This window comes from Aspergillus versicolor (assembly GCF_001890125.1).
Source record: "Aspergillus versicolor CBS 583.65 unplaced genomic scaffold ASPVEscaffold_5, whole genome shotgun sequence".
NCBI classification, from domain to species: Eukaryota; Fungi; Ascomycota; class Eurotiomycetes; order Eurotiales; family Aspergillaceae; genus Aspergillus; species Aspergillus versicolor.
This window is the reverse complement of record NW_024467528.1, coordinates 773,319-791,964: the sequence shown is the minus strand read 5'-3', so window position 1 is coordinate 791,964 and position 18,646 is coordinate 773,319. Positions and strand designations below refer to the sequence as shown.

The following is an 18,646-nucleotide window of genomic DNA, read 5'->3' as shown; positions in this document are numbered from 1 at the left end:
TCTTGTATCGCAAGGCTCGCAATGCACGATCTTCCCTTGTCTTGGCGGGGCGGCTCGTCCAACTCCCCAAACATCAACCCCCTCTCCATCACTGCACCCTCCCCCATCACAAAGACCATCGCAGAGTGTCTCTAAGATGGTATATCCCCAACTAACAACACCCTACGTACAAATCCAGCCTTTCTAACTGGTCCAGGCTGCCTCTCTCAGCGAAGACCAAATCTCCCAGTTCAGGGATGTCTTTAAGATCTTCGTAAGGCTCCGCGGGGTAATCTGCCCAATCCAGGACTGTACTGACTTTTTGATCTCTTTAAACAGGATAAAGATGGAAACGGTCAGTTATCAACAGCTAGCTATCTGTAAGCTATCTGTACTCTATGGCGCATATTAACTTCATTCCTAGGAGACATAAGTGCCGAGGAACTTGGCGAAGTCATGCGCTCTCTCGGCCAGAATCCTACCGACACCGAGTTGAGGGATATGGTCGACGAACTGGATTTGGACCGGACTGGGACTATTGATTTTGAAGGTTTGTTTCTCTCTTTTTTTTTTGTTCGATTTTTGTTTACTTTTGTCATTTTGTCTTTTCCTCTTCTTCAGAGCACTTCTACTCCGAGAAACCTCTTTGTTATGCTTTTATCATATACTAATGCGCTGGTAGAATTCCTCGTCATGATGTCTCGCAAAGTCAAAGACGCAGACCCCGAGGCAGAGCTCCGCGGGGCCTTTGAAGTCTTCGACCAGGACAAGAACGGCACTATCAGTGCGGATGAGCTCCGGAAGGTGTTGACATCTATCGGGGACGATGTTACGGATGCGGATGTCGATGAGATGTTGAAGCTGGCGGATGTTAATGGCGATGGAAGCATTGATTGTGAGTACATCTGATATCGATATTCTCCCTTTATGCTATAGGGTTTAAGCTGATGGTTTTCTTTCTCGCAGACCAGGAATTTGTGAGGTTGATGTCGCAGAACTGAGGTGATGGTTTGCTGTTGGATTCCCGCTATACTTTTTAATCCATTCGTTTCAAACTACTCTAGTATAGCAAAATTGAATAATCTGGTCTTGGGTGTTAGTGGTTCGTCTCTTCCCGAGGACATTTACTGAGAGAATATATATTTTAACATCTGAACCTCCCACTCCAACACCCTAACACAGTACAAGAGAATGCCATGCTGATCTATGGCGCGACAATACCCAGCCTGACAACCCCCTTGAAATATTAACGAAATTATATTTCCCTCATTTTTGTTTGTTGTCTTGTTTTCACTAGAGCAGGCTATGAGAATCACCTGACCGCGGGGGCTGAAAAAAACCAACAGGCTTCAAGTGAGGCAGAACAGCAAGTAGTTCAAGTTAAAAGTTTGTTTCCTAGATTTCTTTTCTCTTTCAGCGAAAAAGATTGTGAGATGGCTTCCAACCACTGCTCGGGCCATGTTACCTTCAACGAGATCTACCACGGGGCCACCTCAGAATGGCCTGAAAACCTTCCAGGATACATCTGCAAAACACCACCAGTAGGCCCCGAAAGCGCGCCTCGCCTGGCTCAATGCTGCTCAGGACCCGTCTACAACATCACCTCGCCAACTTCCCCCGACGACCCAGCTTACCCGGTAACCTGTGCCACCCTCTGCCAGGTCGACCCAGCATTTGACGCGAAAAACGAGAGCAACCCGTTCGGGTGGTCCGACTTCTTCATGTGCCTGACTGACGGCGGAAAGCCTGATGGAGGGGGTGTTAACTGCGACACTGTGACCGTTAAGGGGGAGCCAGCGCCTACTTCGTTCTCATCTACCCCGTCTGGGTCCTGGCTGCAGGATTGGACTAGCTACTGGACGTATGAGAGTTACTCTGATGATCTGTTTGGGCACTGGATGGAGGCGACTGCTTATGGGGAGCATACGACGAAGACTGTGGATGGGACTGTTACTCCCTCTACAACTACAGCCACTCCCTCGGAAACGGCGTCAGCGTCGACTTCTTCGGAGACGGAGGCGTCGTTGACTATTGGATCATCGCCATCTTCTTCTATTAGCCAAGCTACGGAAACGCTTACTGGCACATCAGATAGTGGGAGGCTGAGGCTGAGGCTGAGTAGGGTCGGTGCAGTTCTTCTTGTTGTTTGCTTCTTTGGCGCGGGATGGCCTGTTTGAGCTTCCGATAGAATGCAGTTTGATAGAAGGCTTGATACATTATACCCCTTGTAACACATATTAATAACTGCATCTTAGAGACTGAAGATATTCATTGGTTATTTAAAATATTCCCTTCCTAAAAGAGTAAAATCTACAGTTTGGTCTACGAAACACTACCTGCAAGTTGGATGGACTCACAACCCACGCCTGTCGACTTCGCCACCCTGTGTATTGTCCTTATCCATCTCCAATAATCCATTAGAAGGTGGAGATAGCTGGGTGAAAACTCTCCAGCCTTTGCAGATTGCAAGTGTCAGAACTCCCACTGCAGTGTTGTGAATAGCACGCACTTTGACCAATCACCGGGCGTATAGCCAGACTTCATTGTGAATAGAGGCAATAATAACGTACTTGAACTGCAGTAGAACTTGATTGACCAGTTCAATGTGAATAAATGAGCATTAATATTATATTACTATCTAATATGTGGGTCTTCACCCTGCAACCCTACCTAACCCCGGACAGATCCCGGCAGCATAACACTTGATATCTGATGAATATCTTGGTGATTCTGGAATGAGGAGCTCTGATTCTGCCCCTACCTCTTGTCTATAAATGCATACCTCTTGCACTGCTCTAATCTCTTTCATTCTTCCTCCCTTTCCAACCACCACCCCTTGTCTCATCCATCTTCCCCCTTCAGCCCACTGCTTACTGCCCACTTCCAGCTTGAACACTGTCTTCAACCATCAACCAAAATGCACGTCTCTCTTATCGCCTACGTGGCTGTCATGGTCACTGGTGTAATTGCCGCACCTGGTGGTGCTTCCCGTGGTAACGTTGGATACAATGACCACTGCAACAACAACAATGACTGCGTCGTTGGTTCATTCTGCATCGAGAGCAAGTGCAGCGTCGGCCGTGACCTCGAAGACAACAACAGCGAGACATGCACCCAAGACGCCGAATGCGCCGTCGGCTCTTTCTGCATCAACAAGAAGTGCTCCGTGGGCCGCGACTTCGAATGCACCCTAGACACTGACTGCGTGGCTGGTTCATTCTGCATCGAGAACAAGTGCTCCGTTGGCCGTGATCTTGGTGACAATATAGCAAAGGAATGCAGCACCCACGAGGAATGTCCTGTCGGCTCCTTCTGTACCAACCACCAATGCTCTGTCGCCCGCATGGCCGCCCGCGACCTCGACGAGTTCCTCGGTGAATGCAGCACCCATGAAGACTGTGGCGTTGGGTCCTTCTGTGTTGCTCACTGGTGTACCGTCGCCCGTAAGCTCGGAGACGGTAGCATGAACCTTGCTGCTCGTGATGTCGTTGCGGAGGATGTAAGTATATTCCACGTCCACCTTATTCCAAGAATACACCTAGCTGACACGTTCTCTTCCTTACACAGGATGACTACTGGTACCTTGAAGCCCGCTCTGCAGTCGAAGTCCTCGACGAGCTTTCCGGCCGCAACGAGAAGCGGAAGCCTAAGAACAAGTGTCCCAAGAAGTGCGGTGGTGGCAAGCACTGCTGCTCGAACCACTTCTGCAATCCTCCTAACTGTTATGGGGAGTTTTAAACAAGTCTTTCGATACTGGGTGGCGGATAGCTATCTTGTCTTCTTGAGTGGAGGGTTCTTATAACCTGCTCGCCTTTTCAATTTTAGTTTTTGATTTCATTTCATTTTTTTGAGTACGAAAGGAACACCTCTGGCAAAATTATCTTGATGCTACCGATGTGTGGCTTGGGAATCTTTGGCGAGTTGGACCTGTCTCTACAGTGCATCTATTTGTTCTGCTGGCTTAGGGCAGTAGATATCAATCAAAGTCAATGTTCCATTCACTATTATCACAACATCTGTAGTTAGTGAGTAGTAGAAGGTATTTACCGTAGACCCATCATATTCCAACATAACTAGACTTCACGCTACTCTTATAGAGAAGGGGCCGGCACATCTCCAGAAGAATGGTAATAGACGCTCAGATAGACCCCTGTCTTCTCCGAATATGCATACGACACCCACATTACCAGATGCGAAGTTTTTGCCAGATCGTGATCAGGACTGATAAAGTTTCTTGGTTAGTACTGAATAATGTGTTAGACAGATCGGGGACATACAAGTACGCCTTGACAATTCCAGGATAAGAAGCAGACATATCCTTCAACCCAACAGCCTCAAAGAACCTAGCCAATTTTTCAACACAGGCTAGGTCATTAATCCCATGCAGCGAGAAATACGGCTTAGCACACGGGATCGGACTTCCAGGCGTCATTTCATAGTTCCACAGCAGCGGTGTCTCATTCTGCTTAACATGCGCCGGACGGTCCTCTAGAACTTCTCTTTTCGAATCGCCGGGCTGGATGATATCCCACAACTGACGCAGATGCTTTAGGCCTTGAATATTCGCAAGATCATTTGCAATGCGTCTATTCAGCGTCCATACTTCTTCAACCTTGCGCCACGTGAGCTCAGGGGATACCGAGTAGAACTTGAGTCGGGACGCAGAAGGGTCAACATAGTCCCAGGACCAAACATGGAACTCATTGAAGCCATTCGTCTCGTCCATGTAGCCCTTTACCGCTTCCCAGGCATCGACGCAGTTTGCGTTTGGCGGTTGAAGCTGGCTGATCGAGTCGGTGATCAGTCCGCTCATGCTCTGCCCGGATACTATCGTCTTCAACCCCGGGAAGGTATATCCCTTAACAACGACACTATCGTTCTTCAAATCGAGACCGAACCCATACTGCGATTTCAAATGGACCCTACTGGCTAACTCAGGTTTAGCTATCCGGGCTTTCTCTTCCTTGGTAAGGGTATGTTTGAAACCGAAGTAAGTAAATAGGTGCGGATCGAACCCCTTCAGCCCCAGTCTCGATAGCCCCCTGACGACATCCGATGCAGGGAGCTGATTGAAGGGATCTATCTCACGGTTGCCAGAGTATGAATCCATTGCCTCGAACCCGATGCGCACGATGGGCCGCGTGCCTCCGCGCTGCTGGTAGTTCACGCTTAGTTCGATGGGCTGCCCGCTGACTGTGACGCTGGAGCGGAATCGAGATGGGTATGGCCCTAGACGGGGGGAGACTTGTCTTTCGAAGAACGTGAGGTACTGGTATTGCTGGTCGAGTGGGTACTGGGCTGACTGTAGCATTCGGGCCAGGAGTGAGCCTGTTTGATGCCACCATTGTTCTTGGTCGTTTGTTGGGAGCGAGAGGTATTTGCTTATAGCATCAAATGGGGGGATGGAGGAGGGTTCGCCGGCCTCCTGTGGTGGCTGGTTATGTATGGGGTTCATTGTGCTGGTCGAATATTCTAGGAAATGATTGATGAAGCGTGTCGATTGTGAATATGGAACTTTCATGACTCCAACGCCCTTATTATGTAGGCTGTCCTGCCTTCATGCTGGACCAGTTCAAAATGCTACCGCATGACCGTTGGATATCTAGGTAGCCGGGAGTTGCACCCTAGGACCGAGTCATACTGTGTCACCAAAGAAAGGACACAATGGCAGCTTTTGACTCGTTGCATTGATATCATTATATAACATCCCACATTGTGCCTAAATTGAAGAGAAACCTGGCATATGTATAATAAGCCTAACTCATTGCATGACTAATATTCTATCCTTCAACATATGCAGCTGGGTTGCGGATTTGATCTTGGATGTCAAGCCCAGTATCCGTGAGTGTGAAAAGGTTGAGGACGAAACAGTACTCCCTATGCATTCGGGAAACGACAACCATGTGCACAGTATAACTGCTAATCATATGTAGATATCCGTTGCACACCTAGCCGCAGTTTCTTTGCTCCGAGAGCAGTACGACATGACTATACCGACAAAGGTAAATACCCGAAGTTCCGGCTGGGACGTATCAGCTTGGCCCTATAATAATAGACTTCATACTGGAAGAAACACCCACGTAAAAAGGAATGGGGCAAGTGCAACCCTCGAACGGACTGTAAATGGCAGGAACCAAGGACTCCCGCCGGTCGTTCTTTCTCTTGTCCTTGCACTTTCCACGTTACGAGCTATGCTAATAATAATATGGCTATCCCTAGGAAGGAGCGATGGGAAACCCAGTGTTTCTTGTATTGGGAAGAGCGACTATGGTCTTTCCTTCTTAAGCCGGGTCCCCATCGCACCTGCCTCATAGGGAGAACACTCAGGGTGGCCTCTGCAGGAAGGTGCATCTGTCTCTCGAGGTGAGAGCTACAGTGAGAGGAATACATCCCAGACGCCTCTCTTGCACGACACATCTGTTTGTCCCCGGTTCCTATCAACGCCATGCTACGTATAGTTTGCATCACACCGTTATCCATGGGCAGCTCGTAGTGAGTTTGATGAAACGTAAAGGGTGAGAGTGCGGATGGTCCCTGCGAATATGAAACTTGCATTTCCCCTGATTGTGATACGCGACGCTCCTGACTTGACCTGACATACGGAGAGCGCAACGCAACATGGTTTGGTATCATAGTTCATTATGGGATTCTAAGGTGTAAAAGGCCATACGCCTTGCCGAGCTTTGCTTTGGATTTGATAGATGCCTCAAGGACCTTATAAGCAGTATACCTCACACCGAGTCTCGAGGATCTGGATCTGAGAATAGCGGCCGATCCATTCCCTTGGTGATATGCAGCCTGGGTCCTTGCACTTGTTGGGTTACAGAGACATGAAGCGCTTTGCCACAGCATGGCGATCGTCCCGAATACCTCCGGTCGTCACGTACCGTTGATTGTATGATGCAAGTAGTTGTCGTAGACCGACACTCACTCGTTTACGCGGTGATAAATATGTCTCCTTGTCCCGCGCAAAAAGGATTGGAAAGCGTCAACAGCTCGCTGGAGCCGTCAACATTGACAACGGCAACAAACAATAAAAAGACTACCAAGGAAGCCAATGAAAGACGGTAGATATGGCAATGGCAATGTCATGAAGAGGAGAAAGAATCACCTGGAAATGGCTCCTTATACAGCATCCTTCCTAGCGTTGATTAAACCGACATAGACAGATGGGTGAGCCCTCAACAACAGATGAGTATATCGCGATGGTCGACAAAACCTGAGGCATATTTTCGATTTATGCTGCGACTTATGGAGGCGGATACCACCAAATCAGAAACGACTATTTGAATTTGATATCGAGCGATGCCAGTCATTGCCCTATTCAAAAATATTCCCCCTAGGCCTAAAATTAAATCCATTACTAACAATATTCGGCAGTATGTATCGAAAACGGGCTTTTGTGAAGACTTGGACGAGGGGAAATTTTCGCTCCCGTTAATTGATCTACTGATTCACGCAGAGCGTCCGGATCGCATTACTTCCGTGTTTGGGCCATATTCATGAGGAACTACCGAGAGCGCCCAACGAGGTCAAGGAGAGGCTTTGTGCGAACAATCGGGCTAGAATGTTGATGTTGAGACTGGGACTGTGTTAGAGCAAGTGAAGATATCTCGGCACAAGTTAGATACGTATCCCTATGGAAGTGAATACAAAATGAAAGGTTAGAATAGGGGCCTTCCAAGCAGCCTCACGATAGCGGGGCAGCCTCCGCCCCGTGGACAAGATCCCGTATTGGCTGCTCACTCGCATAAGGCCTCGCATCCAGAGATCGCGCCCTCCACTTCGACACCTAATCAGCAATCACTGACCATCCTGGGTCCTCATTCAGGGAGATCCTTGCTCCTCTAGACTTCTAGGCTCCTCTCATGCGGCTTGTCCAAGATCCATCCCAGACTGGAAACACAGACAGAGTTCGCAAACGCGTCAGGACCCGTGCTCTGCAGGCGTCGATTGGGGCAGCGGCATGTGTTCTGATGGTGTGATGGAGTGACCGTGGGCCATGCAGCCGAACAGGGAAGCGAGCAGAGCTGCTGCAGTATTTATGGTGCGGGTGACTTGGGCTGGGCTGGGCTGGCTGGGCTGAATTGAATACGGTACGGGAGTAACTGCTTGTAGTAAAGGGGGGTGGGATAAATACCAGCATTACCCCGCTATCACCCCTCAGCTTGAATATTCTGACTTTTTTTCTTCCTTCTCCTTTCCTCCCTTTCTCATCCTCTCTCTCCCTTCCAAAAATCCGCGATCATGTCGAAGCTCTACGTCGGGTACGTTTATTTCCGTGTATGCATTTGAACAGTTAATTGATATTTGGGATAGAAACCTCTCATGGGGAACCAACACCGAGGCCCTCAGACACGTCTTTTCCGAATTCGGCCAGGTTGTTGACGCTGTATGTGCATCTTCTGACTTGATAGCTACAATCCTACTAGTTCCTATATACTAACAGCAACAGATCGTCATGACAGACCGCGAAACCGGCCGCAGTCGCGGCTTCGGGTTCGTCACATTCTCCAATGAATCCGAGGCGGAGGCAGCGCAGAACAGCTTGAACGAGCAAGAGTAAGAGAAAAAAAATGCCCCTTGTTGTTTTGATAAAGTGCCAGTATACTGACAAGTATTCGTGGCACTTTTAGTCTGGATGGTAGACGTATCCGCGTGAACAAGGCTGATGGTGGCCGCCGGTAATCATCTCGATTTGCGGTAAGCGCGACTTGAGCGAAAAGTGTGAGGCTAGAGATTCCTGACTTTGCAAACTTTGACTGGTGATACCTTTATTCTGTGGTGGTGCAGGACGATGGCATATTTACTACTGAGGTACCCCTTTAGGTAGTACTGAACTGTTCCTGTCTTCGGCAGCTGTTACTATGATAGATGCATCGTATACCCTATCTGCATGTTAATATGCTCGCTTGGTTTTTATTCCGTGCTAATCCTCGCTGTACAAGTAGACTGCCTATATTCGGGCTTGTAGTGTAAATAGTATATGTGTTATAGATTGACTATACTGTGCTCTCTATGACCTAGTCAATGAACAAAATGGTAATATTTACCCGCGTCAACACGGGTATCCCAGGCGACCATTTTCAGTCCCTATGCCGACCAACAGACCGGATGCGACGTTGGGAGTTTACTGTCGATATGTTATCCACTGTTGCTGGTTCGATCGAACATCCGCCCGGTGGAAATTTTAGGACGATGCTATAGCGTTTAAGTGCCAGTGCGAATACCAGGAGGCGCGTTGTGTACGGCCGGTATACTGTCACTGCTTCGTGTTCAGGGAGCACCGAGCCGGCGCCGATATTGGATCGGACGGACGTGCTGTTGCTGAGAGTGCTGCTCAGTCCAGGTGAGTGCGCGAAGCAAGGGGGAAGACGTGCTTCGACGGGGATGGGAGAAGAGAAGATACATCCGTAGTTATCCCTTCATTATAGGTACCGGAATATCATCTTCTCCCCGCGAGAGCTGCGCCATCGGTTCGTCGACCATAGCAGTTCACGGCACCCCGCAACAACCCACGGCCATCGCCGTATAAAGTTCTCTGACACCTCCCAGTTCCCAGGGTCGGTAGGCTCCCCCCACACTAACAGCCCACAAGCCTCATCTGTCACATTCCAGAACCCCATGACATCAAGACACAGCGGGTGGTCATCAAAATCCCCTGCGTTTATCAAATTGTCCCGTATCCGCGGGAACGGAAAGAAATCCAACCAAGGGTGATGCAGCGTCGAAGATTGAATCGATGTAGGACGGAGACTGACCGGGAGTTTGTCCTCCGATATATACCCCGGGAGAGCGGTGCTAAACGGAGATAGCGCATCATCCTCCATCCACTCGGGACCCGGCGACATTCCCAGAGTGTGCATGTTGCTGATGAAGGCGCGGAAGACGTTGACTTTGCAGAGGATTAGAAGGTGGTCTGCGGCCGGGGACCCAAGAACATAGCTTTCAACGGCACTGTGGCTGAAGCGCTCGAGAAGTTTGTCGATTTCATCGCCGAGAAAACACATCCTGCGCTCCCAGGTGGCGGCTCTTGGGCTGTTGCTGCTTGTGGTGGATGAAGGTGATACTGCTGATGTGGATGATGTGGATTGTGACGATCGCGGGAGGAGGGTGACTTCACCCTTGGCAATCATTTCTTCGATCTGGTCCTGGATGGTTGTTTTCTTTTGAAGCTCGCGTCTCCGTTGTCCTGGTGCATACAGCCTGGTTAGAAAGGGCGCATACACCTGGCATCCAGGAGGGAAAACTCACGGAAAGCGCGCTGGTTAATCCGATTCTGTATCTTGCGGCGCTCCTTGGGATCGCCCAGTCCAGCCCAATTCTCCCCAGTCTCGACAGAGGCGGAGTTGCCACTGCCGGGATCGGCGGCCCGTTGGGATTGAGTGGAATGAGACTGGCTCTGCAGTGCCAATGCCATTGTGTCAATAGTCGAGATAGCAGCCAGAACGGTTAACAGTAATGGAAAATTGGATAGGACAAAAGGTGGCTGTTGAAACACAGGGTCGAGGTCACGGTTTTAATGGTTCGGACGAAGCGGAGATAAAGCAGCTTGGTAGGCTAAACGCCGCTATATGCTGACAGCTGCATGCTTGGCGTGAGTCACTTTGTCAGTGATCGCTCCTACAGTTAACTTTAACGAGGCTAAATCCTTCCATGATGAACCCTGGGAACATACCATGAGCTTCCATCGTCCTATTGAGTTTGTGATTGGCTAGATGCTTTTCTTTGCTTGGAAATCCTTGATATCCCCGGAAGTATGCAAAGACCACCACCGAAAACTGTTTGACAGGTGTTGCCACTTCTAGCGCAGAACAGTGAGGGGTTTTCTCAGCAACGAGACCAGCTAAGCCGATAACAAGGTGTCTGAATACGAGCTTTATATTAGATGTATGAAGCAGTTATCAGGAGATTGAACTTTAATCTTTGATTTTTTTTGTGGTGGGGCTAGTTTACCCTTCCCTTCAGGAAAATAGTTCCGTTGAGGCTAGATTGACAAGGAGGTGCGCCATTAGGGCCTGGTAGGTAAATCATTGCAATTGCCTCAAATCTAACATCGACTGGTTGGGTTAGAATACTTTGTGATGGTAACCAGCACTCCGACAGCAGTACCGCCTTGCAGTGTTGCCCGCAATTGTAGGCACCCTTTCGCGGCATAAACCCAAAGGATGTCAACTTCTGGTGTAGAGGTTGTATATAACTGATCTTTGTTGTTGGGCGATCTTGCTCAGCACAGCACCCTAAGCATGTTATAAGTAACGTATGATTGCACTCCACGCATTTACGACACCCCGGCGAATCGTAAGGTAGTAATTTCAGACCCTATCGGCCTATGCCTAATGCGTGGCTCAGTGTCGGTTCCCGTATTCTGTATCGGTGGTTATGTTGGCCAGTTCGTCAGTGTACTTGGAGCTAGTGAGCTGAGATGTTTGTAAGATGGCGTAACTGCAGGGTGCAACTAGACTGTGTAAGCGTTTCCTGTTTCCTCTTGTCCTGTCTAGCATCAGAGACTATATTGACCGCATGCCGGTGCGCGCTTGGGATGGATATGGCCAGAAAGATGGAGGGGTGTGAAGAGCAGCTGGATATGATGAGAAACAGAGGGGGCGTCGCTGGGATATATTCAAGAGCTTGTGGCCATGAGGAAGGAGTATGGTGGAGGCGACTAGTCAAGGAATGACTATCTTATTAACCGGAAACTGGCAGCAGTAGAGGAAGTATCGGTTTCCTCCAGAGTAAACAAGAGCAGGAACTGCGTGATGAGCAAGAGAAATTGCAACAGCAGGCACTGGTTCACCGCCAGGACGAGGTTGATTCTGACGGCACGGTACATCGACACTACTCGAGCACCCAATTAGTAGGGTTTCTATGCAACTTCAGTCAATGGATCTTTCCCACTGCAACGCATGACGAAATGAGAGGATGAGAAGGAATAAGGAATATTGATGGTCAATAACTGCATGCCCCAACGGTGGAGGAATACTGATCTCACCATGCAGTTGAGAAACCAGCAAGGTCCGTCATGATCGACATCGACATCTGTCCTGTGAAAGTCCGAACCATCAGACTTTCGGTAAAACTCCAACTACCGGCTGTGACATCGGCAGGCCGCAGGTGCAGTTGCAACATCTCCCGTCTTTAGTTTTCGCTTGCCTTCAAACCCTATTGGCAGTCGAGTCAAGAAAGCCGCAGATCATTCACACCGGACACAATCTCTCGTATACCCCATGGTGTAAGTCGAGGCGGGCTATTCCGCGCCCCGCGCCGACAATTCGACAGTACTGTAGCCATGCGTAAGCTGCGGGTTGAGAGGAATGACCAAGTGGGCTCAGGGTGTGGGTGAGCACGGCAACCTCGCGTAACGGCGACAATCCCATCGTATACAGATTCCAGTGCGAAGAGTGGAGCATCCCTTGTGGGGAGGGTAGTAGCGAGTCTCTGATCGGAGAGAGTCACAAAAGAAGTTAAGCGGTTAAGCATAAGCAAAGTAAAAATCTCGCTAAGAGAGATAGGTCGAGTCGCGATCCTGCAAGGTGGCGATTGACGCACCTGACACCGAGGACTGCGTGCGACGGTGCGACCGTGTGTTTGGGGTTGCAGCCCGACCCGTGGCTCTGTTCTTGACGACGATCGTGGGACGTGGAGTGGGCAGTGGGCACGAGCAGCGCAAATATTCGACACGGTCTGGGGTCAGTCTTTGGGGTTTTGTGTGGAGCGGGAATTTTGCTATTCTTGGAAGACTGATGTGATATGGATGGGTACATTGGATCCGAGACACCGTTGGCCGACCATCTACGTTCACAGTCTAGTATACCTCTACTATAATCCGAACTTTCAGTAAGTCGTCACATCATATTAACAGTTATTGAGTAGACAAAACAACGTAGAGTATCAAAAAACCAAATGACTATAGCCAAACAAAAAACCGTCCCTACGCATTAATCTGATTCCTCAGCTCCTCCAAATAGTATTTCACAGGAGAAGATCTCCACGTCTTCGGCAGCACTGGATAACAGGGCTTCAGCAGGCCAATCGTAGTCGAATACATCGTCCTCGTCCCAGCCGTGCTCTGCAGCCCATACCCCTCCCGCACTTTCTCGGGGAGCATCTCGATCGTCACAGGCCTGAGCAACGGTTTCAGGTAGCTAATTCCACCGGGCAACTCGTTCACGCGCGAGGGCAGCTCAGCTGCGAATCTTTGCGCCTCGTCGGATACACGCAGGCCCTCGATCTGCTCGTCCCAGTACTTCCAGAACTGGTTGCGCGATGAGGGCCACGACCCCTGTGCCAACACAGTTGGCGTCAGATGACGCAGGACCGTCGAGAACTCAGCGAAACCCGCCTCGGCGGTCGGGTAGTCTACTGTGCCGTAGATTCGCTGGTAGAAGTCTGTCGCTGTTGCGTAGAGGGTTGCGACGAGCCAAAGCTGCGAATCTGCATCTTGCCGTGTGAGGCCCTGAGATGTGAGGAGCGGTGGTTGGCCGAGGCGGATGCGACCTAGTAGCGCTGCCTTTTCCTCGCGCGTGCCGAAGACGAGGCAGGCAATGTAGGTGATTGTTGCATGGAACGCTGTGGTGAGCTCAGTGGTGAGATTGGAGTTGCTGGTTTGGCTTGCGCTTGGTTTCGCAGCTTGCAGCAGAAGTGCAGGGCCTGATGCGACGAAGAGGATGCCCTCCCGGAGAATTTTAGGGAGGACCTGGAGGTCGTCGAGAGCTGCGAGATTCGGGTGGTTGAAATCTTTGGTGTTCGGTTGTCCTGGTGCTGGAGATTGTGTTTCCTGCGGTGCTGGACTCGGGGCGTGCGACGAGATGGGAGAGATTTGGTCGTCGCCCCCCTTTTCATTGAGCGCCATTGTGCTGGTGTTGATAGGGACTTCGATGTGCGACATTGCAGTCTGGGGAGGATGGAGACCGGAGGAGGTTCAGAGTCTCAGACGTTTTGGCTGACACTGGACTGAACGTGCTGTGTTCCGGCGGGTTAGCATGCGTCGTCCGCACACCATATGGGCGCCATGGACGCCACTTACCTCGCTCACGACAGGGGTGCTTGCAAGTGCCGACAGGATTTTGAGGCGACAGACACGCGATCAACAGATCTATGATGGGACTATCCCAGAACGGTATGCTGCCCGACCACAGTGGAGCTTCAGAACCAGCGAAGCCTGGGGGCGACTGGAGAGGATTCTGGGGTTTTTTTGTAGGGCCCCGTAAGATGTGGCTGCGGAAGCGAAGAACAGCTTACCAGCTTCTTGTTGTGTGCCGAGGAGTGAGACCAGACAAGCAGCGTCCTTGGAGCTGGTCCTCCGCATGTGAAATGGGCGAGTGTTGCTGGTTGGTTGGAGGGAACTGGGCATTGCGATCGTCCTGACGATCCCCGGATAGCGCACTTCTTGGTCTGCAAAGGGGCGCCATCTCCGAGGCTTCGTTGCCCACTCACTGTCCCGATGATTCTCAGGATTTTTAGGTCGACGTCTCCCCACAGTCGTGAGCGTGGAGGCCGAGACGACTGGGACGACAATTCCGGGGATTTATCTTCTTGAAAAGTTGACCTTCCTCCTCCCCCGGCCAACCTGGATGCTGCCCGTGTCAAGCCATGTCGTCCAACGGTTCTCTGGTTGAAAAGAAAGGAGATGCAAAGGCTGGCTCCAAGAACGTGCTGGGTGCCTTTCGCGGCCCAGTTGCTGGCGGCGATGTCGCTGTTGAGCGCATTGAGGATGTGTCTCTAGTCGAGCCTCCAGTCAAGCAGAAGAAGTCACGCCAGATCCGCCGGCACTTTGCGCGATTCTGGTGCTGCTATGTCTTCTGGAACATAATTTTCCTTGCCATCCTCATACCAGTCTTGTAAGGTGCCCCTTTTGTGCTTTCAATGCTGCGGCGAGGACTAACCAGATCAGCCTCTTGGTCGTCATTCCTGCCGTCGCTCAGCTGGTCGTCGACAAGTCAGACCTTGTTTTGGTTAACGCGAAACTCCTTGACCCACGCCCTGACTCGATGATGCTTACCCTCGAGGCTGCTCTAGACCTTGGGGTGGTATTCCCCGTGCGCATTGAACCGCTCACCCTGTCTATCTACAACCACGAAGCGACAGGAAACGACACAATTTTCAAAACCACAATCGGAGCCTCGAGAATCGACGGAAATACGAGCCTGGGTGTTACAGATGTCCCTACTCCCTTGAACGTGCCCCAGTGGACCGAGTATGTCCATAAGGTCGTCTTCAACAAAAACGAGCCCCTACCAGTGAAGGGTAAAACCACGTCGTACATTGGTATTCTCAAGGCACATGTCACTGTAGACAAGGATATTCATCAGAACAGTGAGTCTACTGCCGGGACATGAATAATAAATAAACCAAACTAACTCGGCCAGCACTCAATTCGTTTGAGGGTTTCTCTATCGATGAGCCCCAGTTAATAAAGAAAGAAGAGGACGGCACAAACCTGGTTGCGAACGCAACCCTCCCAAATCCGTCTGTGATGACCCTGCAGATCGTAAGTGCCTTGTTTGTTTCCCACTGGCTCCTGCATCCACGACTGACCAAGCAAGGGAACCACTATGCTCGACCTCAAGGCCGGTGACTACACCCTTGGCAACGCAACAATCGATAACCTGATGCTCTACCCGGGTAATCACTCAGCCTCGGTAAGGGGTATCCTCGACCTCGAATATCTCATCCAAAACCTGGGGGGAATCCTCAAGACCCAACGCGACGCCCTAAATAGAGGAGCCCTTAGCCTCACCGCCGTGGGGCGATCCGTTACGCACAACGGTGAAGATGTCCCGTATTACACAAAAGTCATGCAGGAGCTGCACCTCACCGCCGATGTCTCGCTTGCCGCACTGCTCAAGAACACTGTACATGGAGCCCTCCACCCCGACGGAGGGGAGTCAATCCTCGACGGCCTGACGGACTCCAAGGGCGATACCAAGCTCCACGACGCCGTCAATGACCTTCGCGAGAGGGGCATCAATTTAGAGCTAGATGAAAGCAGTTGATAACTGGATGGGCTTTAATTACAGGTTATGATTAATGATGTGTATACTTTTTTTTCTCTCTTTCTCACGGTGGCTTGTTTTGCGCATAGTATAATATCCAATAGATACCGGTCGCCCAATGAAACAAACTCTAAACGGAAAAAAAAAACATCTCTGACTTTTTGAGACGAAAATTGTGATACTCACTGAAACGCACGGGGTCGAAGTAAATCCCATGACGTTAATGCGAGTCAGGATCTGCAATCTGAATCTCGCAACTCCACCGGTTCTTGTCTATTTAGATATTGCCTTGCAGCCGGCAGCCAATCTATTGGGAGTTTGGCGCAATTATGGTTTTTTGTTGATACATCCAATCCGTTGGTAACTAGACGGGTGCCAATAAATACTGTGAATACTGCCCTGCGGTTTTCCCTTGCTGCCCATTCAAACCTTCTCTCACTAACACCACGATCATGGGCGAAACCTCTCTTTGCAACGACCACAGGCCAGTACCTAGTCAGCCAGTACTAAGTATGGACCTCTCAGAGTACACAAGATCCGTCTTGTCCTCGTTTAGCGAACTGCAGAGTGTCATCAAGCAGCAACACACCGTCCAACTTGATGGCCACACCCTGCGCCTCGGCGATGCCGTCGCAATTTCAAAGTATCCAACCCTGCCTCCATGCCCTACCCAGCAGACACTGATCATGCCTTTTTAGGTACGGCGCCCACCTCTCGGTAACCGATGATAGCGAGATATTAGCCCGGATGCAGGAAAGCGTCGCCCTGCTGGACAATAGGCTGTCCGAAGGCAAGGTCGTATATGGCGTGAACTCGGGCTTCGGAGGCAACGCAGATACTCGCACAGATGCACATGAGGACCTCCAGAAAGCGTTGGTCCAGCATCATAACACTGCTGTTGTTCTGCCGTCGGACAAGGGCTATCCTTGCTCGCCTGTTCTCCGCCATCTTCCCAAGCACTCGATCCCCATCCCTGTTGTCAAGGCTGCAATGGTGGCTCGATGCAACTCGCTCATCCGTGGTCATTCTGCCGTGCGCATTGACATTGTGCAGAACCTAGCGAAGATGATTACGGAGGATTACACGCCTGTTGTCCCGTTGCGTGGAAGTATCTCGGCGTCGGGGGACTTGACTCCGCTCGCGTATATCGCTGGTGCGCTTGAGGGCAACTCTGATATTTACATCCACTGCGGGAAAGAAGGTACAATTATACCATCAGACGAAGCACTCAGGCAGCTCGGACTGGAACCTTTGACATTCCGTCCTAAGGAAGCTCTGGGCTTGCTTAACGGTACGGCGTTCAGTACCGGTGCAGCCAGTCTTGTGCTCTTCGAAGCCAACCAGCTTGTCCTTCTTACGCAGGTCCTCACGGCAATGTCAACTGAGGCTCTACTCGGTACACAGAAGAACTACGATCCCTTCATTTCGGACGTGCGTCCTCATCCTGGTCAAAAAGAAGTAGCTGGCAACATCCACCGCTTCTTGTCCGACTCCCGACTCACCGTGGGCCACGAACACTCTGGTTCATCACACGAGCTAGCACAAGATCGCTACCCCCTCCGCACCGCATCCCAATGGATCGGACCCCACGTCGAAAACATGGCCCTTGCCCTATCGCAGGTCTCCGTTGAACTTAACTCAACTACCGACAATCCGCTTTTCGATGCGGCCAACCAAACCATCCATCACGGAGGCAACTTCCAAGCAGCCTCAATAACAAGCGCCATGGAAAAGACCACCAACGCCATGCAATCGCTCGGTAAACTCATCTTCACGCAGTGCTCTGAACTCCTCAACCCGATGCTTAGCAAGGGTCTTACCCCTAATCTGTGCGCCGATGACCCAAGCCTGTCCTTTGCGCTGAAGGGAGTCGATATCAACATGGCCTCGTACATGTCCGAACTTGGTTATCTCAATAACCCGGTTAGCAACTTCGTGCAGACTGCTGATGTGAATAATCAGCCAGTCAACTCCCTCGCACTAATCGCGGCGCGGTATGCAGGTGATGCGGTCGAGGTCTTCTCCCTTATGGTGGCGAGTCATATTTATGTTCTCTGCCAGGCGGTTGACCTCCGCGAGATGCACAAACTTTTTGAAGAAACGGCACGAAAGGATGTGGCCGATGCCACAGCCGAGATCTTCGGGTCTGCTGTCACCGACCAAGATGCTGATTCCCTGTGGACGGAAATCATGGGGCATTGGAACCAGAACTCGACGTTCGATCTTGCTGATCGCGCTGAGACATCTGTATCCCTCACTATTGGCGCATTGTTTGCCACCCTTAACAAGAACGCCGGTACAATAGACGACGCAAGCTTGGTTACCAAATGGCAAGCCCGTGTCACTGACATCCTGATGCAAGCATATAACGCGAACCGCGAGTCATACCTATCTAATCCAACGGGAAGCTTACTATGCACGTCCTCAGCGAAAGTCTACAAGTATGTCCGCGGTACGTTGAAAGTGCCTATGCACAAGGGACTGGTGGACCATCCTACTTATGTCTCTCCTTCTGAGGATGCTTCGAGTTCGGACAAGAAGACAATTGGGTCGCATATCTCCACTATCTACGCTGCCCTCCGAGAAGGCCAGTTCATGAGCGTCCTCGCGGACTGCTGGTTGGAGGAGCCTTCTGACATCTTGGATAATTGAAGAATCATGCTTGATATCTT

The 18,646-nt window shown here is 50.6% G+C and overlaps 9 protein-coding genes across 9 annotated transcripts; 6 read left to right on the top strand and 3 right to left on the bottom strand.

Moving 5' to 3' along the window:
• Positions 1 to 71: 71 nt before the first annotated feature.
• On the top strand, positions 72 to 1,068 carry ASPVEDRAFT_41820 (uncharacterized protein). The gene is made up of 6 exons (XM_040812436.1): positions 72 to 139; positions 197 to 253; positions 319 to 334; positions 404 to 529; positions 662 to 874; positions 946 to 1,068. The coding sequence occupies exons 1-6, from the start codon at positions 137 to 139 to the stop codon at positions 978 to 980; spliced, it is 450 nt and encodes a 149-aa protein (XP_040668089.1). The 5' UTR covers positions 72 to 136; the 3' UTR covers positions 981 to 1,068.
• Positions 1,069 to 1,361: 293 nt separating this feature from the next.
• On the top strand, positions 1,362 to 2,243 carry ASPVEDRAFT_41819 (uncharacterized protein). The gene has a single exon (XM_040812435.1). The coding sequence runs from the start codon at positions 1,413 to 1,415 to the stop codon at positions 2,154 to 2,156; it is 744 nt and encodes a 247-aa protein (XP_040668088.1). The 5' UTR covers positions 1,362 to 1,412; the 3' UTR covers positions 2,157 to 2,243.
• Positions 2,244 to 2,896: 653 nt separating this feature from the next.
• ASPVEDRAFT_28923 (uncharacterized protein) lies at positions 2,897 to 3,717 on the top strand (the record flags this gene model as incomplete). The annotated part of the gene is made up of 2 exons (XM_040810174.1): positions 2,897 to 3,478; positions 3,547 to 3,717. The coding sequence occupies 2 exons, from the start codon at positions 2,897 to 2,899 to the stop codon at positions 3,715 to 3,717; spliced, it is 753 nt and encodes a 250-aa protein (XP_040668087.1).
• A 353-nt stretch (positions 3,718 to 4,070) lies between these two features.
• On the bottom strand, positions 4,071 to 5,434 carry ASPVEDRAFT_133177 (uncharacterized protein; the record flags this gene model as incomplete). The annotated part of the gene is made up of 2 exons (XM_040807003.1): positions 4,071 to 4,200; positions 4,257 to 5,434. The coding sequence occupies 2 exons, from the start codon at positions 5,432 to 5,434 to the stop codon at positions 4,071 to 4,073; spliced, it is 1,308 nt and encodes a 435-aa protein (XP_040668086.1).
• A 2,344-nt stretch (positions 5,435 to 7,778) lies between these two features.
• ASPVEDRAFT_41817 (RNA recognition motif domain-containing protein) lies at positions 7,779 to 8,707 on the top strand. Its single transcript, XM_040812434.1, has 4 exons — positions 7,779 to 8,246; positions 8,299 to 8,371; positions 8,435 to 8,541; positions 8,616 to 8,707. The coding sequence occupies exons 1-4, from the start codon at positions 8,227 to 8,229 to the stop codon at positions 8,665 to 8,667; spliced, it is 252 nt and encodes an 83-aa protein (XP_040668085.1). The 5' UTR covers positions 7,779 to 8,226; the 3' UTR covers positions 8,668 to 8,707.
• Positions 8,708 to 9,407: 700 nt separating this feature from the next.
• Positions 9,408 to 10,399, bottom strand: ASPVEDRAFT_132003 (bZIP transcription factor; the record flags this gene model as incomplete). The annotated part of the gene is made up of 2 exons (XM_040806881.1): positions 9,408 to 10,171; positions 10,234 to 10,399. The coding sequence occupies 2 exons, from the start codon at positions 10,397 to 10,399 to the stop codon at positions 9,408 to 9,410; spliced, it is 930 nt and encodes a 309-aa protein (XP_040668084.1).
• Positions 10,400 to 12,910: 2,511 nt separating this feature from the next.
• ASPVEDRAFT_132242 (oxygenase MpaB family protein) lies at positions 12,911 to 13,831 on the bottom strand (the record flags this gene model as incomplete). Its single annotated transcript, XM_040806900.1, has 1 exon — positions 12,911 to 13,831. The coding sequence occupies one exon, from the start codon at positions 13,829 to 13,831 to the stop codon at positions 12,911 to 12,913; it is 921 nt and encodes a 306-aa protein (XP_040668083.1).
• A 740-nt stretch (positions 13,832 to 14,571) lies between these two features.
• Positions 14,572 to 16,112, top strand: ASPVEDRAFT_192959 (DUF3712 domain-containing protein; the record flags this gene model as incomplete). The annotated part of the gene is made up of 4 exons (XM_040809127.1): positions 14,572 to 14,819; positions 14,873 to 15,294; positions 15,348 to 15,469; positions 15,525 to 16,112. The coding sequence occupies 4 exons, from the start codon at positions 14,572 to 14,574 to the stop codon at positions 15,972 to 15,974; spliced, it is 1,242 nt and encodes a 413-aa protein (XP_040668082.1). The 3' UTR covers positions 15,975 to 16,112.
• A 374-nt stretch (positions 16,113 to 16,486) lies between these two features.
• On the top strand, positions 16,487 to 18,626 carry ASPVEDRAFT_53034 (aromatic amino acid ammonia-lyase; the record flags this gene model as incomplete). The annotated part of the gene is made up of 2 exons (XM_040814734.1): positions 16,487 to 16,617; positions 16,673 to 18,626. 2 exons carry the CDS (start codon positions 16,487 to 16,489, stop codon positions 18,624 to 18,626), a joined length of 2,085 nt encoding a protein of 694 aa, XP_040668081.1.
• Positions 18,627 to 18,646: the final 20 nt, after the last annotated feature.

Excerpts from the sequence above, each read along its gene's own strand:
- ASPVEDRAFT_41819 (XM_040812435.1), top strand. The coding sequence starts at position 1,413 with ATGGCTTCCAACCACTGCTCGGGCCATGTTACCTTCAACGAGATCTAC.
- ASPVEDRAFT_41817 (XM_040812434.1), top strand. The coding sequence starts at position 8,227 with ATGTCGAAGCTCTACGTCGG. Across the intron at positions 8,372-8,434 it reads TCGGCCAGGTTGTTGACGCT|ATCGTCATGACAGACCGCGA; the intron begins GTATGTGCATCT and ends TAACAGCAACAG. Across the intron at positions 8,542-8,615 it reads AACAGCTTGAACGAGCAAGA|TCTGGATGGTAGACGTATCC; the intron begins GTAAGAGAAAAA and ends TGGCACTTTTAG.
- ASPVEDRAFT_41820 (XM_040812436.1), top strand. Across the intron at positions 530-661 it reads TGGGACTATTGATTTTGAAG|AATTCCTCGTCATGATGTCT; the intron begins GTTTGTTTCTCT and ends ATGCGCTGGTAG. Across the intron at positions 875-945 it reads TGGCGATGGAAGCATTGATT|ACCAGGAATTTGTGAGGTTG; the intron begins GTGAGTACATCT and ends TCTTTCTCGCAG.